Genomic DNA, 24497 nt, shown 5'->3' on the forward strand with positions numbered 1-24497 from the left:
CAGGCTCCCTGCTGAGTAGAGAGCCTGATGCTGGGCTTGATCCCAGGACCCTGGGATCATGTTCTGAGCCAAAGGCAGAGGCTTAACCTACTGAGCCACCCAGGCACCCTTGAACATGTTTTTAAAAGATAATGGATTTTAGAAGAGAATTTTGGTCAAGATTGACGGAGTGGAAAGCATATGGAGAACTTGACCCTTCACTCAAGTAAAAAGAAATTACAGAGAAAATGTAACTTTATATCCATGGTAATCAAATTGGTGGCTAACTGTGAATTATGAAAAAATACGTGTTTTTCTCTTGCAGGTTATGGTAGCTGAACTGGGATAGAACTAATAGTCAAAGCAAAACAAAGTACTGGTTTCTGGTCTTGTCAGAAATTTAACATTTTCTCAACTGCTAATTCAGAAATAGCTCTAAAGCGTCATCAGGTGTTTTAATTTTAATTCTCAACTAAAAATGAATTAGCTACAAGTTGGACCTCGTAGCGTAAAGAAGAATAAATGGGAAGTTGGGAAGGCTCTCACACATCTGCTAAGGAAGAGTTTGGACGTGAATATTTAATAATAAAAAATCTTTTGTGTTCTTTTTCCAGGCCCTTCTTTAGAGGATTTTCACATTCTGCACCCCACCCTGTCACAGGCATTAGCTGTCCTTTCTCATAGCCCTGTCACGCTGGAGTGTGTGGTGCGTGGGGTCCCAGCTTCTCAAGTGCACTGGCTAAAGGATGGTCAGGATGCTGTGCCAGGAAGCAATTGGAGAAGGTTGTATTCTCATCTTGCCACAGACAGCATTGACCCAGCGGACTCTGGAAACTATTCTTGTATAGTGGGAAACGAGTCTGGAGACATACAACGTGTGACTTACATGGTTAATGTACTAGGTGAGTGTTCCTTATTAAACTGGATTTCAAGTCAGGCTGATTTCCTGGCTTAACTGATCCTTGAATGGAAGATCTTTTTTTTTTTTTTAAGATTTTATTTATTTATTTATTTAAGAGAGAGAGAGAGAGAAAGTGAGAGAGAGCAGGAGAGGGAAGAAGATCAGAAGGAGAAGCAGACTCCCTGTGGAGCTGGGAGCCCAGTTCGGGACTGGATCCCGGGACTCCGGGATCATGACCTGAGCTGAAGGCTGTCACTTAACCAACTGAGCCACACAGGTGCCCTTGAATGGAAGATCTATCAATGAAACAGGGACTAGTTGGAAACACCTATACCAGTAGTCAGAACAAGCTTCATTTTTTTAAAGGCCTGCTGAATTTGGCAGAGTTTCACAGTATTTCTTGGTGGCATAAAACATTTCACCTGGGATGCTCATGACAACCTCACCCCCAACCTGCTTATGTCATCCAGACTTTGTTCTTCCTTCTTCATGACATGGAGGACAGAGATGGGAATTCAGGGGGATGGAAGGGTCTGGACTGTATCAGTGTGCAGTACCTGGCAGTAGTAACTAAGAGTACTGACTGAGAGATGTCATCTCAAAAATGAATCTATTTCAGAGCGCCTGGGTGGCTCAGTCGATTAAGCATCCCTTTCGGCTCAGGTTGTGATCCCAGGGTGCTGGGATCGAGTCCCACATCAGGCCCTTGCTCAGCGGGGAGCCTGCTTCCCCCTCTCCCTCTGCCCCTCCCCTTGCTTGTGCTCGCTTTCTCTCTGTCAAGTGGATAAATTTTAAAAAACATAAAAAAAACTATTTGATTTTATTTTCCCTTTTGGGATGCTTTTACTGTATCTGGCTCATAAAATTTGCATTATTTCTGCCCACATTTCTATATATACACTGTATCTCAAAGCTTCTCCTTTCCTTTCTTCCAGCTACCTACCTCATGTCTAGCAGCAGAACATGTTTTCTGTCATCAAAACAGATTTTCATACAAGCCAGAAATAGTAGGTAGTAAGTGGTTTCATAGTAAAGATAGTTTTCATAAACTTCTACATGCGTTTCTTTGCAACAGTGGCCTGACCTAGTAACACAGGAAATAAGGAAGGGTGTGGCGGGTGAGCTTTAAAGTGCAGTGAAAATCAGGTCTAGATTAATATGCATAATCAAATAACTTGGATAGATGTTACAAATGTTGGTAAATAATTTGCTTTTTCTAGGTGTAAGTGACTTGATGGATTTTAAAGTATCTGTCTAAACTTAAGGCAGGGGGCGCCTGGGTGGCTCAGTGGGTTAAAGCCTCTGCCTTCAGCTCAGGTCATGATCTCAGGGTCCAGCGATCGAGTCCCCCATCGGGCTCTCTGCTCAGCAGGGAGCCTGCTTCCTCCTCTCTCTCTGCCTGCCTCTCTGCCTACTTGTGATCTCTCTCTGTCAAATAAATAAATAAAATCTTTAAGAAAAAAAAAAAAATAAAACAAGGCAGAAATGACCCTGGAAAGAATTTAACTTGCAAATAAGCATTCTTCTGTTTTGGCTTTTGTTTAATGTGAAATCCAGGGAAACTATTTATTTTAAACAAATCACCTGAAACAAAGGCTCAGAGAAGCCCAAGGGGTGTGTGTGAATTAAGTGGGTTGAGAGATCTAGAAAAAGAGACAATGACATATTAGTAACATATGGTTTATCCTATTAGAAGAAAGTTCAGATACATTTCTAATTTTTTCTTGATGACCACAGCGGATGGGAGAATGTGAGTGAACAAGGCAATCTGGTTTCAACTAGTTACTGGTAGAGGAAAGATTTTCTGTGTCTCGTGTGGTAATTTCAGAAGGTACCTCTTAGGGGCTCGAGTTTAATTTATTTGTTTGATTTTCAGAAAATGCGTCAATTTCAAAAGGATTACAGGATCAGACCGTCTCTCTGGGCGCCACAGTACAATTCACTTGTGAGGTTCACGGGAACCCAACTCCCAACCGCACTTGGTTCCATAACGCGCAGCCTGTTCGTCCTTCCCCACGACATCTCACTGCGGGAAATGGACTGAGAATCAGCGGTGTGACCCTGGAAGATTCGGGGCTGTATCAGTGTGTAGCAGATAATGGGATTGGATTCATACAGTCTACTGGGAGACTTGAGATTGAAAAAGGTAGGCTTTGGGTCCCCGCACGCAATCATAGGGAGTTTTACTTTTACAGATAAGCTTTCGTTTTGGTTGAAAATATAACATTTTTACTAAAAAGGTATAATCCTATTATCATAACAAAACTAATGCCTATTTCCCACGTTCCTTTCTAGTTCCATGATGAAGCAATATTATTTGACCAACCTCATTGGAAAAAATTTTTTTCAGTGTTTTTTTTTAAACAATTACTACCTAGTTTAAAAGGCATATGGTAAAAATCTCTCATTCCTATTCCCCAGCCAACCATATTGCTTTTAGAACTAACTAGTTTTATCAGTTTCTTTCTTTCTTTTTTTTAAAAAATATTTTATTTATTTATTTGACAGAGATCACAAGTACGCAGAGAGTCAGGCTCCCCGCTGAGCAGAGAGCCCCATGCCAGGCTTAATCCCAGAACCCTGGGATCATGACCTGAGCCAAAGGCAGAGGCTTTAACCCACGGAGGCACTCAGGCGCCCCATTTTATCAGTTTCTTGAATATTCTTGTATGTGCCTTTAGGATCACTCACACATAACATGTCTGTGTGCATTTTAATAACATCTCTTTGTTTTTTCCCCTAAACATTGGTGTATTCTTCACCTTGAATTTTTCACTTAACATATCTTGGATATCTTCCTGTATTAACATTGCTGCTTTTTTAGTATATCATGATATAGTATAGTATATCATGATATAGTAATGATTTGGCTAGTACCATATTGATGGCTGTTTCTAATCTTTTGCCATTTTAAGGAGTTATACAACGATTGTCCCTCTGCATAGATTATTTTACATAGTTGTGAATATCTGTACAGTAAGTTCCTAGAAATGCACTTGCTGAATAAAAGCAGGTATATGTTGGTAATGTGGGTAGATATCACTGAGTTGCTCTGCAAAATTGTTTCTGGTTGGGATACCTGAGTGGCTCAGGGGATTAAGCCTCTGCCTTCTGCTCAGGTCATGATCTCGGGGTCCTGGGATCGAGCCCCGCATTGGGCTCTCTGCTCAGCGGGAGCCTGCTTCCTCCTCTCTCTTTGCCTACTGTTCTGCCTACTTGTGATTTCTCTCTCTGTCAAATAAATAAATAAAATCTTTAAAAAAAAATATATTACTGGTCTTTATACTCTTACCGACCAGCAACGTGTAACTGCCTGTCTCCTCCTGTCCTCACCAAGGCAGAGTGTTATTTGTTTTTTAAATCTTTGCCAATCTGCTAGGTTAAAAAAAGTACCTTTGGATCTATGTTTCTTCTATTATGGTGAATTGGGCTTCTTTTCACGGGTATGAGTCATTTGAATTTGCTTTCCCATATATTGACTTTTCATTGTCTTTTGTCCATTTTAAAAATTAGATTGTTGGTCTTCTTTCTTGTGGACTGGTAGTTCTTTATATATTAGGAAATCAGTCTTTTGTCTATGAGTTATAACTGTTTCCAGTGTTAAACAGTCAGTGTCATGCAGGCCAATTCTCTGACCTTCGTGCAATTATTTTAGAAGTTAATAATAAATAGTTTTTAATTGGCATGTATTTGGAAATGTAAAATCATACTCCTCAATAGTGGAGTTAAAAAAAAGCTATAATGGAAATTTAATATACTTTGGTGATGAAAATGCCACAGATCGAATCATGTAGGATATAGCAAAAATAGAACTTGGAAGGAAATGTGCGCCCTTGAATGCTTATAAAGAAAAGTTTTTTTCATAAGAAAACTGGTAGGACTGAAAATTAGTGAGCTTAAGTGAAATAACAGAAGAGATTTAAAGCAGAGGAAAAGAGATAATAAAGATAGGAGCAGAAATCAGTTGAACAGAAAATGAAGATAAAGGAGAAAAGATCCATAAAGAAAAAGTTGGTTCTTTGAAAAATCTAATGGATAAATCTTTGGCAAAATATGAATAAATAATAACAGGGACAAAAAGTAAAAGTCTTGTAGAGACTAAAAGTAAGAATGTGCTGAACTTTGTGCCAATAACTTACAAATATAGGCAAAAATGGACAAATTCTTAGGAAAAATACAGCTTAGTAAGGCTGTGACTTAAAAGGAATTAAAAAGCCTGAATAGTTCTGTACTATCCGGAGGAAACTGATTAGGAGTTTAAAATCTTCCCACAGAGAAAACACCAGGCCAGCAGGTTTTGTGGAGAGTTCTACTAAGCTTTTAAGTAACAGGCCATTCCAAATATTACACAAACCCTTCCAGAGAAAAGTAGAAAATGGGAACTCTCCAGTCAGTATGATTTTGATTCTAAAAATCACAAAGGAATGGCATAAGAAAGGAAGATCAAAGGTCAGTCTCATTTATGAACACAGATGCAAAAATCCTATCTAAAATATTAGCAAGCCATCCACATATAAGAAAAGGAAATCTGTCTTGCTTAAGGAGTTATCCCAGGAATCTGTCAGAAAATTTAAAGTGTCACTCATCCTTTTTTTTGAATAAAAAAGGAAAATAATATGATTATATCAATAGAGGTGGAAAAATTTGACATACTTCAGTATCCCTGTTACACACTCTTAGAAGAATAGAAATAGAAGGGAATTTTCTTAATTTGATAAAAAGTATCTAACAGAAACTTACCAGAAACATCACTTTTAGTGGTGAAATACTGGAAACATTCTCTTTAAAATCTCTTGTGTTTATCATCATACTGGAGATTCTAACCACGGAAGGACAAGAAAAATAAACTATATAAGGATAAGAAAGAAATTAACCAAATCATTATTAATTTATAATTGCCGTGATTGCCAACATCGAGAATTCTCAATTTGCTGGCAAATTATTAGAAATAATAAAAGCATTTAGCAGGGTGGCTGGTGGGAGACCAACAAGCAAGAATCAGTGTCTTTCTATATGCCAGTGTATTAGGTTTCTCCAGAAAACAAAACCATTAGAATATATAAGTTATAAAAAAGAGGTGATTTATTATAGGAATTGGCTCACATGGTTATGGAAATGGAGAAGGAGGAAAGCCAGTAGTGTGATGTGTTTGTGGGGAGGCGGAGGAGCTGATGGTGTGAGTCCTGACCGAAGTCCGAAGGCTGGAGAAACAGAAGGGCTGATGTTCGTGTCCGAGGGCAGGAGAAGATGGATCAACTTTAGCAGGGAAAGAATTCACCTTTCCTCTGCATTTTTATTCTACGGGACACTCAGCAGACTGGATGGTGCCCACCCATGATGGGCCGTGCCATCTGCTGTACTCTGTTCACTAGCTCTAATGCTCATCTCTTCCAGAAGCACCATTGCAGACACGCCTAGTTATCTGGACATCCCTTAGCCCAATCAAGTTGACACATAATATTAATCATTATAAGCAGCAACAAACAGAAAATATAATTTAAAAGTGATCTTTCAGTATTAGCAACATTAAAAAGGCCCAGGTAACTTAGAAAGGTAGACCAGTTGGTGGATAACCCAAATTCAGTATTAGACAGCTGTCAGGTCATTTCAAAACCTCTGCTGTAGATTCGTGCAATTTCAGTTAAAATCCTATCAGAGTATTTTGAGAATCTTGACAAACTGATTCTGAAATTTATATGGATGAGCAAAGGCCCAAGAATAGCTAAGACATAGGAAAAGAAGAAGAAAAAGAACATGGGGGACTTGTTTTTACAGATAATAGTACACAAAAATCTGTGGCAATTAAAATATATCGTACTGGTGCAGGAACAGATAGACTCTTAGAATGAGACAGAGACCACCGAAGAGACATTTTGCACGCAAGGACATTGCTGTTGATGAAGAGGAGGCTATCCATTTCAAGTTTTGATGCGGGATAACTGGTTGTCAAAATGAGGAAAAATTAAATACCTAAGTCATAATGTATACAAAGACAAATTCGTCATGAATTAAAGTCCCATCTATGAAAGGAATGATGACAAAAAAAGAAAATAAATTTATTTATTTATGTAGAGAGTGTAAGTGGGATTGGGAGAGGGGCAGCAAAAGAGTGAGAGACAGAATCCCAAGCAGACTCCCTCTTGAGCACGGGGGCCCTGATGCGGGGTTTGATCTCACAACGCTGAGGTCATGACCTGAGCCAAAATCAAGAGTCGGATGTTTAATTGACTGAGCCACGCTGGCACCCTGAGATGGCAGAATTTTTGAAGAAAATACAGGAGAGTGTCTATCTGATTGGGTTTCAAAACTTAAGACACTTTGAGCTAATTTTTTAAAAAAGATTGATGCAACTCCATTGAAATTAGAACATCTTTGTTATTAAAGGATACCACTAAAAATGGAAAGAAAGGCAATACACTGTGAGAAGCTACTAGTAACATGTAGAACTAATAAAAGAACAGTATCCGGAATTTCTGAAGAACTCTGAACCATGACAAAAGAGATAAAAAATATGTACAAAAGTCATTTCACAAGGGAGGGAAAATATCAGTGACACAGGTGAAGAGATGTTCAACTTCATTAGTACTCAGGGAGAGGCAGGTTATGCCCAGTGAGGCAAGCTGTTACACTGACTAGATTGGCAAACAATTCAGAAATGTGGGGCGCTTGGGTGGCTCAGTGGATTAAGGCTCTGCCTTTGGCTCAGGTCATGATCTGGGATCGAGCCCCACATCAGGCTCTCTTCTCAGCAGGGAGTCTGCTTCCCTCTCTCTCTCTACCTGCTGTTCTGCCTACTTGTGATCTCTGTCTCTCTGTCAAATAAATAATAAAATCTTTTAAAAAAATTCAGAAATGTATTTATACCAAGTGATGGTTTTGTCAAATGTAGGAAGTAGGGCCGGAAGAAGAAAAGGCTGCGCTGGAGAAAATGCCATTTGTAATTAATATTCCATTGTAGGTGCACTTAAAAATAGCTCCAGGGGTGCCTGGGTGGCACTGTCGGTTAAGCACCCGACTCTTGGTTTCAGCTCAGGTTGTCATCTCATGGGACATGAGATCGAGCCCCACATCAGGCTCTGTGTTCAGCCCGGAGTCTGCTTGAGTTTCTCTTTCCCTCTCCCTCTGCTTCTCCCTCTTGCTCTCTCTCTCTCTCTCTCTCTCGAATAAATAAATCAATCTTAAAAAAAAAAATCTCCAGAGAATGATACCTACCTAGGACCACAAGGAAAGAGTTGGTTTCACCATCGTTTGGGAAAAAAGTGTTGTTCATGTATTTGGTAAGAAATACGTTCATCAACTTTTACACAGAACTGGTTTCTCTCCCAGGATTTTTCTCCCCCGACCCAGGAGTTAACTACGTTTTTGTGAAGGAGTATTATTCTGTTTTATGCTCCTTCACACTGTTTTCATATTTAAAGCCTGAGGTTTTGGCTTTGCCTGTTCTGTACTTAGAGTGGTCAGATGTGTCTGGGTTACATGGTGGAAAGCTTGCAACAGATTCCTTTATATACATTCTTTTTTTCCTAGAAGACAGGAAGTCCAAGTAGGAGATGTCTAGGAGCCTAGAATGAAGAATTCTACTTTTTTAAAAAATGTTTTTATTTGAGAGAGAAAAGCACAATTGGGGGAAGCGGCAGAGAAAGAGGGAGAAGCAGGCAACCCAGTGAGCAGGGAGCCCAATGCGGGGCTCGATCCTAGCACCCTGGGATTGTGACCTGAACTGGAGGCAGATGCTTAACTTGAGCCACCCAGGCGCCCAAAGAATTCTACTTTTTATGGGCAGTTTTACTTGCTAAATTTGAGAAGGAACTAAAAAGAAGCGAGTTATCTTTGTTTTAATTATTATTATCATTACTGTATCACTCTTTGCACGTGACTTTGCAGAAACTGTTATCTCTGTGAATGACTATGTTCTCCCTACTGTTCTGCATGTAAAACACTGCTTAGAGAATTGTTAACTCGATTTACTGTGGTGATCATTTCACAAAGCATGTATCTGTGTTGAATCATGATGCTGTGCTCCTGCAACTAATGTTATATGTTGAGTATAATGTTAATGTTGATTTAACATTCAGTTAAAAAAACACTGTTGAAGAAACACATGTATAAGGATGCATTGAAGATTGCTACTTGGGCACAACGTTGAGAACATTTATACAGTAAGATGAATTGATGTTTTTTTGCATTGTAGATACAATGGTGTTCTTACTTTGTGTGTGTGTGAATTACTTTTTTAACAGGCGGTGGACTCAAGCCAGTTATAATTACATCACCAGCCAGTGCGCAGGTGGTAGATGGAGACTTTGTGACTTTGTCCTGCAACGCCACTGGAATGCCAGTCCCTGTCATGCGTTGGTACGACAGGCATGGGTTGATAACCAGCCATCCATCTCAAGTGCTTAGATCCAAATCCCGGAAATCACACGTACGACCTGGGGGCTTTGACCTGGAGCCGGTCTACTTCATCATGTCCCGGGCTGGCGCAAGCTCCCTGTACATTCAGGCTGTCACCCAGGAGCACGCCGGGAAATACACCTGCGAAGCTACCAATGAACATGGCAGTACACGGTCAGAGGCAGTCCTCTCAGTGGGTGAGTGGCCTTTCTTGTTTTTTCTCAGGTGATCAGCTTCCTCCAATGGTAGGCGATAAAGTGCTTTGATGCCTATTATTCTCATGAGTCCAGCAATCATCCCCTGCCCCCCATGATAGTGAAATACAGAACTGTAGTTTTTGGTATTTGGTCTTCACATGAACCGATGAACCTTAATCTCCCTTTCTGATTTTTCTTGTTAGGGCTGTGGTTGTCCTGTGGACAGCTCTCCTTTGGGAGCAAGCCCTAGTTATGACCTCTTTGCGTGATTAATGCTTTTGGTTTTCTAAGCTACTGAAAATGGTCATTGCAGACATTTTTTTCAAGGGAGTCCTTGGTAAGTACAGTATCCAGAGTCTCGAGCATTGGGGAAGTGGAATCGTGGTCCTTTCAAACAGTACCTCTTACTCAGAGGTACTTTTCCTCTGAGGTACTACATTACCTTTCTAATGGAATATATAACATTTATTCTTTTTTTAAAAAAATTAACATATAATGTATTATTTGTTTCAGGGGTACAGGTCTGTGATTCATCAGTCTTACACAATTCACAACTCTCACCTTAGCACATACCCTCCCCAATGTCCACCACCCGAGCCACCTAATCCCTCCCATCCCCCTCCCCTCCCCAGTCTGTTTCCTGGGATTAAGAGTCTCTTATGGTTTGTATCCCTCTCTGGTTTCGTTTTTCATTTTTTCCCTCTCTTCCACTATGATCCTCTGTCTTGTTTCTCAAATTCCTCATTATCAGTGAGATCTTATGATAACTGTCTTTCTCTGATTGACTTATTTTGCTTAGCATGATACCCTCTAGTTCCATCCACATCATTGCAAATGGCAAGATTTCAGAGGTTGTTTTTGTTTTTGTTTTTGTTTTTATGGCTGCGTATATAATATTCATTCTTGATCTTCTGCTGATTTTTGTTGAGGAGGTCTTAAAAGCCTTATACAGTTTTTGAGAAACTAGTGTATAGAGTATCAATATTATTAAGGTTAATTCAAATCCAAACCTTCTGTCAGTGAGTACTCAGAACAGCCTTCTCCTGCAGGTGGTCAGTGGCGTGGAGACTGTCCCCTTCCTTGTCGTGCAAGAGGCAGAGTACTGCCCTTAGTTTTGGAGCTGAGGGCCCTGCCGTGGGCTGCTGCTTTAGAGAGCTTCATGTGGCCTTCTTCTGCCTGGGCCCTCAGATCCCACAGGTCAAAGAGTCCACGGGGTCAAGGGGCTGTGCTTACCCAGAGCCTGGCACCCAATGTTCCTCCCTCTATAGAGCAGGACAGGGCTCTGGGATTCCTTGCTTTCATTAGTTCACAGTCTGGTTCCACACAGCTGTCTCTCTCCATGGTCTGTCCTCCAGAGTGCAGGCCACACCACCAGTGGCCGGGACCATTAAGCCAGAAGAGTGGCCAGGGGGGCAGTCTTTTGCACAGGTGTGAAGGCGAAGTAGACAAGGTTGGATGTGTACACATGTATTTCCATTCGCATGCACATAGGGACCCTCTAGCTCCAGATGAAGCTGTAGGTAGGGAGAAGTAGGGAAGACCAGGGACTTCCATTATCCTCTTGTGCCCCTCTGTGCATGCCAGAGGTGGAGGTATTGCGGGGCTTAAGCCTGTATGCTGGGTTAGCTTCCTGGCTGTGCCACTTAGGAGCTTTGAGACCTGACAAACCCTTGAACTCCTTTCTGCTTATTTCCTCATCTGTGTAACAGACATAGCAAAGGCCCTCCCCATCAGGTGGACGTGAGAATTGGAGGAATTCGTATGTGCAAAGTGTTGAGAATGGTGTCTGGCAGTAGGAAACCTTCAAATGCTAAGTATTAGGTTATAATTATTGCTATCTACTGAACAGTACATGGTAGTTACCCCAGGTAGTGATTAGGGACGGAAGGAATAGTTACTGATTTAGTCATCTTAAGAATCCTCAAAGAAGGTGGCTGAGTGCTGCATAAAGGTATACATATATAAAAATGTGTGTGTGTATGGATACAGGTGTGTGTGTACGTATCTGTTCTGCTAAGCAAAAATAAGAGTGGCTCTACTCAAACTTGTTAGCTGTAAGACAGGTGTAGCCCAGGCACTGCTTGGATGGAGTGATTGTGTCATGTAAATACAGGGTAGCAGGAGGCATAGACCGGATAGTCGTAGCTGATGGAACTAGATAGTTTGTCTAATTGCCTCGCTTTAAATATGAAAGATCTGAATCCCTTAGAAGGTGCATAAGCTAACTTGTTTAGGCTAGAACTTTCTAGAGCTTTAAGATCCCCCCCCACAGGATTTTAAGTCTTGATAAATGCCATTATCATGTATAGTAAGTCACCCCATCACTGACATCCTACCTAAGTGGCCCTTGCATTTCTTCTTTTGCATGCTCCGTAGTTCTTAAGATCCAGGTGAGTTCCTCAAAGCTCACAACAATATAGAACAACCCACTTCTCTTTACAGGAGTCTGAGCCTTATCAAATTCTAACATACTGAGAGCTTATTTACTTTGTTTTTTTTTTTGTGAAGAGGGGAGTAAGCAAGGTCAAAGAGAGAGATGACCACCCCTTCTCTTAGCAGAGACCTTGGGTTTTGAGGTGTTGGGTATATAAATATTTATAGAGTGGGTTGTAACTCTCAGAACTAAAGTAGGGGGGACAGTCTGGGGAGGGTGGCTGGCGTGAGTGGTCACAGTGGGAAGGGCTTTGACAGGTTTGGTTATATTCCTTGTTTAATTAGTTTCAATTCAGAGTCATTAAATTTGTTGCCATTAAAAGTAGTGTTTTTATCAGTCTCTTTTCCAATTCAAAAAGTGTCCTACCTTTAAAAAAAGATGTCTCATCTGACCATTTCACAGGTTTTTTGTTTTTTTTTTTTAAGATTTTATTTATTTATTTGAGAGAATGTGTGTGAGAGAGAGAGATTGTGAGCAGTGGAGAAGAGTAGAGGAGAAGCAGATTTCCTGCTGAGCAGGGAACCCAACACGGGACTCGATCCCAGGACCCTCCGATCTCGACCCGAGCCGTAGGCAGGTGCTTAACAGACTGAGCCACCTGGGTGCCCTCACAGAGTTGTTTTGAAGATAAGTTGAAGTAACGTATGTGAAAAAACTTTTGAAAGTAGCATTGAGCCCTTATAAATTGTGTCTAGTAGCTCATGAGTATTCCAAGTTATATTACTGGAAGTAGTAGAGGGGAAGGAATTGAATCTCCTTCTTAATAAAAGTTACAGAAAGTCTCACTGCATCCTAAAGAGCAGAAGTGGAATTTTGACTTTATATGGTTAGACCCCGGCTGGAAAACAAGTTTGTCTCCTGCTTCTGGATCACTTGAGGCCTGTGGTCTTTAAACTCTTGGCCAACTGAATACCATTTCCCAGTGGTAACCAGCCCAGGGGATCCATGAAACTGCTAATGATTAAAAGGTCATTCTACTACAAGAGCATGGAGATTCCTCAAAGAGTGGAAAATAGAGCTACCCTATGTCCGTGGTGGGACCAGTGGATATTTGCCCAAAGATACAAAGGTAGTGATCTGAAGGGGCACCTGCACCCCAATGTTTATAGCAGCAATGTCCACAGTAGCTGAACTATGGAAAGAACCTAGATGTCCATCAACAGATGAATGGATGAAGGAGATACGGTGTATATATACTATGCAGCCATCAAAACCCCCCAAATCTTGCCATTTGCTAAGATGTGGATGGAACTAGAGGGTATTATGTTAAGCGAAATAAGTCAATCAGAGAAAGACAATTACCATATGATATCACGGATATGGTGAATTTGAGAAAAAAGACAGAGGGTCCTAGAGGGAGGGAGGGAAAAATGAAACAAGATGAAACCAGAGAGGGAGACAAACCATAAGAGACTCTGAGTCTCAGGAAACCAACTGAGGGCTGCTGGAGGGGAGGGGATAGGAGGGATCAGGTGGCTGAGTGAGGGACACTGGAGAGGATACGTGCTGTGGTGAGTGCTGTGAATGGTGTTAAGACTGATGAATCACAGACCTGTACCCTTGAAACAAATAATATGTTATATGTTAATACAAAAAATTTAGTAACAAAATAAAAAATAAAAATAAATTAAAAAAATAAAAGCCATTCTCTCCACCCAGCTGAGTTAGCGCCTGTTGCTTGAGTCCCTCTGGCCACAGCAACAGCACTAGCTCACCCCCTTCCCAGCCAGCCCGTGTTCTGACTCACTAGGTAAACATGGGCAGCTCCAGAAGCAATATTTTGAAGTTTGTCTCCATGAACTTAATTAGTTTTCTCCTATATGATTTTCTCTCTGGCGTTTTGTTTTCTTTAATGGAGGACGCGACTGGGACACCTTTTCTCTTTTAAACTGACAACTGACCCTATACTGTTAGCTGTGTTTTGGGGTTTGTTTTGTTTTGTTTTGGTTTTTTTTTTTTTTTTTTTGCTGCTTCTCTCCTGAACTGCCGTGGTTGTCCTAAAAACACACCCACCTTTTTTTTTTTTTTTTTCCTAAACCAGGAATCCGACCTCATTGTGCAAAAGAAACCCTTTCACATTGTTTCCCCTGCTCCCTTCCTCTACACAAGTGGTCAAACATAGGAGATGTTTTTGTCGCCAATACGCATAGCACTTTAGAGAAAGCAGGCTGTCAGTACTTGGGTTTCATGGTGCTGGCCGCATACTTGTTTTCCTAGACTGCTTTCTCATTTTTGACAGCCGCCCTGCTGACATTCTTCTGCCAGCTCTTGTCACCATCTCCCAGAACCTTAATTTCTTCATCTGTAAAGTAGGAGTGGTGCTATCTACCGAAGAATGTTGTTTGGGGAATTTAATAAGATTATATTCCTTAAGAGTTTAGCACACTGCTTGGCACATAGTATGTGCTCAGTAAATTCTGGGGGGGGGGTGATAAATGCAATTTATTTATTTTTTTCAGTGCAAATAAAAGTATTTTTCCCTTCTCTGGATGTTGCAGATGCTTTTAGTCGTATAAAGACTGTTGGCTTGATTTATTTTTCTTTAGATTGGCAGTTTTTTTGTTTGTTTGTTTCTTTATTTTATTTACTAGAGTGGCAGTTTCTTAAGCCGACTTTTGATTCTATCCAGAAAGAGGGCTTGCTTTGGAAATAAGTAAACTCTTCTTCCATCTTTGCTAGTCTTGTTTCATTTCTCCCCTCTTGTTGAATATAAACTGTTTTGCTTGTGTAGGGTAAGTATTTTAGTTCTCCAGTAGCCCCTTTATTTATTTATGTTTTAAGATGGATTTATTTATTTATTTGAGAGAGATGGAGAGAGAGGGAGCCAGTGAGCATGCGTAGGGGGAGGGGCAGAGGGAGAGGAGCTGACTTCCCACTGAGCGTGGAGCCCAAGGCAGAGCTCCATCTAATGACCCTGAGATTGTGACTTGAGCCGAAACCAAGAGTTGGACACTTAATCAACTGAGCCACCCAGGTGCCCCCTCCAGCAGCCCCTCTGTTATCTCTTAGTTTCTGTGGGTTGACCGGATGTAGCAAGGCAGTTCTGCTGGTCTTGCTTTGGATAACCCTTATGTTGTTGCAGTCAGATGGCACCTGGGGCTGGAATAGCCAAAGTGGCTTCACTCCCACATGTGGCGCTTTTGTGAAGGCTGGAATCCCCAGCTGCCTCCCCTTCCTTCCCTCCATTCCCCCTGCACCCCTGTAGTCTCTCTGCAGGGCTAGCTTGGCTGTCTGTATGTGGCAACACAAGAGTAGAAGTGCCAGGCCTTCTTAAGACTCAAGGCTGGAAGAGCACAGTCTTACTTCTGCCTTCATTGGTCAAAGCCCATCCTAGGCTCAGCCCCCATTCAGCAGGGAGGGGACCGCTGGAGGGTGTGAATGCTGAGGGCTGTCTTTGGAAACCCGTCTTTGGAAACTCCTTGTTATGTATTGTCCTCCACAATCTCAGGGTCATTAGATGGAGCTCTGCCTTGGGCTCCACGCTCAGTGGGAAGTCAGCTCCTCTCCTTCTGCCCCTCCCCCTAGTAGGTTATAGCCTCACTCTTGACTCTTTCCTTACTATTTAGTTCACCTTGTCTCCAAGGGAATGCATTGCTTCATTACCAACTGGAGTTAATGCTCTGTGTTCTCCAACTTAAAATCTTCCGAGGTTAACCTAGCAAATTGTTCTAAAAGGGAATACTAGCATAGAGCAAGAAAGAATAACGGCCTTCAGATCACTTAACTGCACTGCGGCATCTGAAATTGATTTTGCTGTAAGAGGTTGCTCCCGGAGGTTAGCTGTTTCCATGAATTATAAATTGAGATGCTCCTTCTTTTTAGTTCTAAGGCTCAGGTTGTCGTTATCCATGTGGCCAGTTAGATGGCTGTGTAGAAGGCCCTGAAATAATGAATTTCCTGGGGCGCCTGGGTGGCTCAGTGGGTTAGAGCCTCTGCCTTCGGCTCAGGTCATGATCCCAGCTTCCTGGGCTCGAGCCCCACATCGGGCTCTCTGCTCAGCAGGGAGCCTGCTTCCCTTCCTCTCTGCCTGCTGCTCTGTCTACTTGTGATCTCTCTCTCTGTCAAATACATAAATAAAGTCTTTAAAAAAAGATGAATCTCCTCAAGCTCTCTCTCCTCTCTTCCTCCCATCCTCTCAGTTCCTTTTGAAACAAATACAAAAGCGGGACCAGTCACAGCTTCCGGTCCCGCTTGGAATGATAAAAGAGATGGTTCAGAAGCTGGATCCTTGAGCTCCTTTCCAGTGAAGGAGCACCCCAGGGCAGTGGATTCGGCACCAGAGAAAAATGCTAGCGGAGCCGCCGTCCCGGATGCCCCCATCATTCTGAGCCCTCCGCAGACCTACACAGCTGATACGTACCACCTGGTCTGGAGGGCCGGGAAGGATGGCGGGCTGCCCATCAATGCCTATTTCGTGAAGTATCGAAAGGTAACCTCTTCTCATTTGCCAGCTTTCTCTTCACAAGCCTTAATGTTGTGTGTGGAACATGTGCTTATTATCTTTGACTTTTATGGAGCTGCAGGAAACAGAACAGGAGTGTTCTAGGACTGAGTTTGGGAGAGCTGTCCCAGAGGTCATGCTGGATTTACCAGTCTTATAAAGCAGTAAGAATTAAAGAGGCATAATTTCCTCCAAAATTCTAAGAGCCCAGTGACTTCCTGATGGTTTTTATCAAGCATTTTATCCCCTTGGGTGCAAAGCTCTAGAAACCACTCTTTTTAAAAAGTCATCCCTTCTCTTTCTGAGATAGTAAAATACAGTTTATTTAGCAAATAAAGCAGTTTCTTTTTAGAAACCCTGAACAAAGTCCTCTGGCACAATTTCTGATGGTTATGTTTACTTCACGTTGTCCTTCTTCATTGTATTGGAATGTGATGTTGTTTGGTGATTTCTTTGGGTGAACCTGGATCCTCTCAGTTGATTTTTCAGTGTTTATCCTTCCAGAGGCTTCTATTAAAGCAAAATGAGAAAATCTCCTCTCTTTGTTTAATGAGACTAGTACATGAACCAAAGATGCCCTCCTAATTAAAATACGTTTCTTTGTCCAAGCCATTTTGGTACCCATTTAATATCTGGAAAAATGAACATGGTGATATTTGAAAGTGTATTCACTGCTTCTAACCTGAGGATTCTGGGTAAAGAAACTTTTATTGAAATTCCTACCCACACAAAAACTTCCCTCCAATGTCATTTTCTGGTTCCATTAACTAAGACACAGCAGATTAGATCTTTTTAAAATTTATTTCCTCCAATACATGTGGAACGTGTGGAGATAGGAAGAATGCTGGACCTGGATAATGGATAATTGCAGAATTCATATGTGCATACATATTCTACTTTGTTATGTATTATCATTAATACAGATTATTATATACTTATTTTATGCTCCTATTAGCACAATAAGAAAGGATTATTGTTTTCTTCATGAGTAAAGGAAACAAACTCTGGGAGATCAGATAACTTTCTTGAGGTGATAAGTTAGTAGTAAGTAGCAGAACCAGGAGTCTTTTTATTCCTAAGAATTCCCAAGTTGTGGCTACGTGTCTCCTTCTAGTTATTAGTATGAAGAAGTATTATGTCTCTTTTGCTTGCAAGGGGGATATTCCATACCAAAATTCATGTGAAACTGAAGATTTTCTCCAATTTGAATGGAAGGTTTTTCCTCCCTGAATCTCCTTTTCAACAGCTTATTTTCTCTTGAGTAGCTCGATGATGGTGTTGGCCTGGTGGGAAGCTGGCATACGGTTCGAGTCCCAGGAAGTGAAAATGAGCTCCATCTAACAGAACTGGAGCCCTCTAGTCTCTATGAAGTTTTGATGGTCGCAAGAAGCGCAGCGGGTGAAGGCCAGCCCTCCATGCTCACCTTCCGCACAAGCAAAGGTGAGTATCACCTTCCTTCGGAGGAACGAGCTGGCCAGCCGGATGTCACTTTATTAGTTAAGTGTCCTTTTGGGCCATAGAGATTTTTTTTTTTTAAGATTTATTTATTTGACAGTCAGAGAGGCCGGCAGAGAGAGGGGGGAGGCAGGCTCCCCACTGAGCAGAGAGCCCGATGCGGGGCTCGATCCCAGGACCCTGAGATTGTGATTTGAGGTGAAGGCAGAGGCTTCACCCACTGAGCCACCCCAGCACCTCGAAATTCTTATATATAAATTCCCTAAATAATTTGATGATTGTACCTTTTGGGGCCATGCATGTTATATTATGCCATCCCATCCAGTGTTCTCCAAGTATTTCTCAGGGTTTATGATAGGTAAGGCATTAGAGTAGGTGATGTAGGGAAAACAAAGATGCTCAAGACAAGATCCATCCTAACGGGGCTTCTCCTTTGCTAAGGAGGGTAAGACATAAATAAATAGCAACTACAGGGCAGGATTTCAGTTGTACTAATGTTTACTGAATGCCTTCTGTGTGCCGGGCCGTAAGCAGAATCGACAAAACTCCTAGCCCTCATGGAGCTCACGTTCTAGCTGGGAGATACTTACACCTAAGTTATAAGTACATTAGGAAGTGGTGAATGCCATAAGAGACGTAAGTTAGGGGATGGATATAGGAAGTGGGTGCAGTAGCAGTTGTCACAATTTAAGCGAGGTGGCCAGAGAAGTCCTCAGCGGGCTGTCAGCAAGGGAGCAGAAGGTCCAGGGTGAAGTGGGAAGGCCACATGGTTATCTGGGGAGAGAACATACCAGCTGAGAGAGTAGCAAGTGCAGAGACCCCAGGGCAGGGTGTGCTTGAGGTACCCTAGAAACACTGAGGGGGCCCCTGTGACAGAGGCAAAGGGAGGAGCTCTAGGGGAGAAAGCTCAGGGAGATGACAGAGGGGCCAAGCCACATGGTGCCTTGTCGCCCCTGCAAGGACATTGACTTTGACTCTGAGTGAGCTAGAAGCAGTGGAAGGTTTGAACTGAGTAGTGACACTGTCTGCCATGTTTCAAGGGGGACTCCGGCTGTAGGGTAAGGATACTGGAGGAGGGCACAGGTGTGTCAGCAAAGAGGCCAAAATATGACAAGTAAAGGACTTAGAAGATGCTGGAGGAGTGCAAAGAAAGGATGTTCTTTCTGTGGGCTAGCTTGTTGAGGGTGAGCTTGATTGACAAGACACCATTATAGCTTGGCCATCAATGGACAAAAAGACCAGTGAGTGGAGCGGGGAACGGGGTGGAAGAATATTTTCGCCTGAAGTAGAAAATAAAAAGGAGGTATGATCGAGAAGAAATTTATTTATTGGCTTTTGGAAAAGACCCTTTCATACTAATGACCGAGTCTAGCTAGGAAAAGAATGAGTATTTCTTATTTGAATTCTATTTTGAGTTAATTTTCATAATCAGCCCACAGTTGTTTATAGAATCTGACCTATTATAAATACTGAATAAGAAGCAGATATTTCGGTTTTATAATAATCACCCATTTTCACTTTTTGCCTCTTGGAATTTTCAAACTCAACATAATAATTTTCCCATAAAGAGACAGAAGCTCTTTAAGCATGAATTTTATGCTTTGGAATTAAGAAATAGGTAGAAGAAAAATGCATGAATAGTTTGAAAGCCTTTACTTCTTTGGCTTTTTTCACTTTGTGGTGTTTATTCTGTGTATAAATGAAATTCTGCCTGATGAAGAAAGACACCTTTTACTTCTCCCTTAAAAAGGCTATTAGAAAAAGTAACATAATTTTCAAGTTTGATTCCTCAGATTAGCTAAGTATTTACAATGTAGGTCTGAAATTTAGACCCTGTAACAGAGGAGCTCTAATATCTGTATACCAGTTGAGTTTTTGGTAGTGTATTTTCTTACTTTACATATATACAGAAGTTTATGTTGCAGTAGATGAGTATACGTCTTCTAACTTTTCTAGAGAAAACAACCTCATCGAAAAACACGCAGGCGTCCTCACCCCCCATGGGCGTCCCTCGGCGCCCTGTTGTTTCAGAGGCTGCAGACAACTTTGGAGTGGTCCTTACAGATTCCTCTAGGCATAGTGGAGGTAAAGTGGAGAATCTTTATTTTATTGATTTTGTTTGTTTACCAGTGGACCTGACATGTTTCAGATTATTTGGGGGTTGGAGGGGAGAGAGTGTTTGTTTGTCATTTGGATTATAACCTCTTCCAGGTCCTACTTCAACCATTTTTTTTAATGCCCTATACTCAGATCTTGGTAACTCACTGTCATGATTGGTATTTAAGGTAATACACTCAGATTCAAAATGTTCTGGTACTACGGTTATATAACTCATAAAAAGGAATTTTCTGCTTTCTCTTTGGCAAAGAAACCAAATTTATACTTTCAAAGTTTCTTTTTTTTTTTTGGTGACTTATCAAAATGTGTGGTGGTACCTATAGAAAGATTTAGATTTTTTTTAAGCAAACGATTACATGCCATACTGTTTTATTGCTGTATTTTGTCAGTGTCACACTCCGTTTTATTGCTCTATCTTGCCAATTGTATGGTTTTTAATTTTTAATTTTTTTTAATTTTTAAAAGATTTATTTACTTATTGTGGGGGGGAGGGGCAGAGCAGGAGAGAGAGGGACAAGCAGGTGCTCTGCTGAACACAGAGCCCAATGTGGGGCTTGCTTTCACGACCCTGAAATGATGACCTGAGTTGAAACCAAGACTTGGATGCTAGACCAATTGAGTCACCCAGGTGTGCCCCCTACCCCCTCCAATGAGTGGTTCTTAGATGTCATAGTAATACAGTTTTCAAAAGACATCTTTTCAGTATTTAAATTTCACACTTACCAATTCTGCAATTACAACATAATGTACTTTTTGTGACTGTGTTAATAGGTGTTAGCAGAACATCTAGGGAGGGCTTCAAGTTCTGTTGCTGAACTCTGAGAATGTTCAGGCTTCTCTTCCCTATTTTTATGGTCTGTCATGAATTGGTCTCAGACAAAAGAGAGTCATAACATTTGAACACTTCCCAGAACCTCTCTGCTTCTTCAGTATCATGAGCCTCTCCTGCTTGAGTCCTTTCACCTCTGAGGAGCTGTTCAGCGACCGGAAGCAGATTGCTGACTCAGCCGTCGACTTTATCTGAGTAAAGCTGCCCTCCGAAAAACAAAGACCGTATGATTTGTGTAACACACTCAGGTAGATACGGACCAAATGCTGTCGCAGTGAAAGTAAAGTCAGTCTTGCCTTCAGGGGGTTTACAGCATAGAGGGTGACATCGACAAGAAATCAGTAACCATATAGGGGGTAATATAGACAAGTGAACCCATAATAATGACTTCGATTCATTACGCCTGAGAGTCTACACTTGTTGATGCGATCACAAGAGTATGTAAAGGAGGCAGGTGGTGGTAAGAGAGGCTCCCTCCGCTAAGCCTCGAAGACAAGACCATTATGAAGACAAGGATGGATGAAGGAACAGGACAAGAAGTTCTAGGGAAGGAGATGAACGATGGACATGTTGTATTCCATTTAGAGATGTGGAGGTTAGAGAACTTATTTGGTTTGACTGGTTGCCATGGGGAATGACGCCACGGAGGGGAGGCAGGCGGGTACCTTGTAGAACGTACTTAGAATGTCAGTCTTTCCCTGAAAGCTGTGAAGAACTCTAAAGGACTTTAAGGAGGGGGACAGGGGGAACAGCCAAAGATGAAGCTAGAGAAATAATGGGCGGAGTGACAGAGGGTCACTGTGTCCAGAAGGACACAGGTGAGAGACAAAGGGAATTGAATCCATATTGAATGAAAGGGAGAAATGAGGTGACCCTGGGCTGGGGTGGCCAAGAACCATTTACCAAGGTGGGTAATCAAGATTTTTAGGTGCAGTTTATCAAATGAGTTCTGGAAGTCCCGAGTTTGGAGTTATCCAGGTAGAGATAGCCGTAAGAAATGATTTCTTGAATCTTCTGAACAACCCTATGAAGAAGATAGCCGGTCAGTTTTACAACTTAGGAAACTGGGGCTCTTGGAGGTCATGCATTTTTTACTGGGGCTGCTCTTCACATTCCGATTTTTTTTTAAGGTTTTATTTATTTATTTCACAGAGATCACAAGTAGGCAGAGAGGCAGGCAGAGAGAGGGGGGGAGCAGGCACCCTGCTGAGCAGAGAGCCCAATGTGGGGCTCGATCCCAGGACCCTGAGATCATGACCTGAGCTGAAGGCAGAGGCTTTAACCCGCTGAGCCACCCAGACGCCCCCAAACTCCAACTTGTCTCTTTGATGTCACATGCTTTTTCTTCTAGATCTTGATGATTCTCCTGTGTAGAGATTCTTTCCCCTAATAACCTTCTTCTGTTCAATCTATGCTGTTTATACTTGGATGAGTTTTAACCTTCTGGGAATCAGTTGACGGAAGTTGTTGGTTATCTAGGACCAAAAAAGAGATTCACTAACAGTTCTATTCATTCTGTTTCCATTGCTTTCTAACTTGAAAGGAATACAGTAAGTATCACTCAAAAGTTGCCTGCTTTGAATATTTTCCTCTTTTTATCCAGTATGCAGTTTGTTTTTTAAATGCCACCATTTTCTCCATATGGGTACCGTGGGCAACGTCGTTGTGTTCTTTCTTATGTATTTGTGTTGGAGCTAGAGAGATGTTGAGACAGAGTGGTCTTGCTTAAGGAATGTGGCACAGGCTAGACAGCAGGGCTCCCTTAGTGACTTATCTAATAATCTGTAGATCATCTGCTGAATGTGTTTATAGCTTGGGTGGATTAAGAAAAACATTTAAATAAAATCACAACTAATTTTAAACATTTACTGTAAATTATAAGCACAATCAGACATGAGGCACTGAGTAATAATTACTTATACACTGTTTAGCTATGAATCCAAAGGAGCCTGGTCACTATTCTCATTACCATTTACTTTCAGTTTTTTAGAGCTAATTCTCAAGTTTATATATCTTGCTTTTCCTTCCTTTTATTTCCTGTTTTTGGCCATTTTGTTGCCTGTTAGCTTTTAACAGAGGGCAGGAAGATAGTTATGATGATGTTACTACTAACTCTGCTAATAAGTTTGGTGATGAACCTTTAATAAAATGTTGCTTAGGAATTTATCCCTTCCAGTTTCTTTGAGTTGTTCTTGTCTCTGACACCATGGGTTATTGGAATGGATGTTTCCGTGTTTAGTTCCAGAGGCACCTGACCGGCCTACCATCTCCACGGCATCAGAGACCTCTGTCTATGTCACTTGGATTCCTCGGGCCAACGGGGGTTCTCCAATCACTGCCTTCAAGGTTGAATACAAACGGATGAGGACCAGTGATTGGCTGGTGGCGGCTGAAGATATCCCTCCTTCCAAACTTTCTGTGGAAGTTCGTAGCTTAGAGCCAGGTAGTAATACTCAAACATTTCCTTTTTTGCCACCTGTGCTGACTTCATTATTATTTTTTTTAACATTTTATTTATTTATTTATTTGAGAAAGAGAGCACGAGAGCCAGAGAGTTTTGAGAGAATGAGTGGGGGGAGGGGCACTCATTACTTGTTAAAGTAATGGGAACCTATTCTGTGAAAATTTGAAAGGAAAGAAACTAGAGAGAAGAGAAGAAGTCACTCAAAACCTACCCATCCAGAGATAAACTATGTTTACACTTTGGTATATTTTTTGTAGCCTTTTTTGTTTTTTAATCATACCATAAATCATGCCAGGATCATGCCATAAATACTGTTTTGTGACCCCATTTTCCCTGTATCACAGGCATTTTCCAGTATCATTAGAAATTCTTCAAAAACTCAGTTTTTTAATAATTCTCTATCTATTGTATAAGTATATTATAATTTACTTATAATTTTTTTCTGGGTTTTGGATATCTTTAACTGTTGTGATGTCATCTTTGTGTATGTGTGTATAGGTGTTTTGCTATGATTACATGTTTTAAGTGGAAAATTGCTTGTTATTCGGCTAAAATTGTTTGCTCTAATGAGATAAAGGAATCTCAGCCTAGTTATCCTTAGTGCTTAGGCTATGGAAACGAGAGAATACCTAAGGCTTCTTTGCTCTGTAAGTCTCATTTCAGCAGAAGGAGCCCCCCCCCCCCCCCGTCGCCCCACTATCTTGAGACTGTGTGCGGGTAGTTAAACCGCACGAGAGAAAAGCCGTCATCACAGATGCATTTGCGTGGCTTGTATCTCTTAGGTTTCATGACCATTTTGTTTATGGACTTTTAGATGGACTTAGCAGCAAATGCCTGTCTGAACAGGTAATATGAGCCTAGGGGCCTGCAGGTATCATTGGGAGAAGGGGACAAGTTTTAAATGAGGGTGAGACTCAATAGCACGTTTTAGGCAGAAAGCACCAGTCTTTGGAAGCCCAGTGGTTATGTCTGTGCTGTCAGGAAACGTGCTGGAGGAGTCTTGTTTATTCTTTAGATGCAGAGCTTCAGAAGCTCACAGTCCTTAGAGTTTTTCTTTTTTTAAGTACTTAATATGGAATGCAAATAAATGCCTTCTGTTGTAGTTTAAATCTGCTCCTGCTTCTTCTTCTTTTTTTTTTTTTAATCTGCTGCTTCTTATCCTATTCTTGTTGCAATCAGAGTGACATCTGCTGTCACCCACACAGTGCCCCTTCCGAAGCATATTTGCCCTGTTGAACTTCGCTTCAGTGGTTTCTTTCAAAGGGAAAAGACCCTAGTTTTGAGC

General features: G+C 41.5%; 1 protein-coding gene across 13 annotated transcripts in view; it reads left to right on the forward strand.

The window, feature by feature from the left end:
* CDON (cell adhesion associated, oncogene regulated) overlaps positions 1 to 24497 on the forward strand; it is a 98089-nt gene that overhangs the window by 41100 nt on the left and 32492 nt on the right. For all 13 annotated transcript variants that reach the window (XR_009406890.1, XR_009406881.1, XR_009406884.1 and 10 more), the window contains 7 exons: positions 594 to 881; positions 2757 to 3026; positions 9121 to 9471; positions 16045 to 16334; positions 17612 to 17786; positions 19758 to 19886; positions 22988 to 23191. Coding sequence is in view for 9 of the 13 variants with exons in the window: in XM_059414236.1 (XP_059270219.1) it covers positions 594 to 881; positions 2757 to 3026; positions 9121 to 9471; positions 16045 to 16334; positions 17612 to 17786; positions 19758 to 19886; positions 22988 to 23191 (1707 nt within the window). In the remaining 4 variants the exon portion in view is untranslated. The remainder of the gene's footprint in view (positions 1 to 593; positions 882 to 2756; positions 3027 to 9120; positions 9472 to 16044; positions 16335 to 17611; positions 17787 to 19757; positions 19887 to 22987; positions 23192 to 24497) is intronic.

The sequence above is a fragment of the Mustela nigripes genome, chromosome 1 (assembly GCF_022355385.1).
Source record: "Mustela nigripes isolate SB6536 chromosome 1, MUSNIG.SB6536, whole genome shotgun sequence".
Lineage (NCBI taxonomy): Eukaryota > Metazoa > Chordata > Mammalia > Carnivora > Mustelidae > Mustela > Mustela nigripes.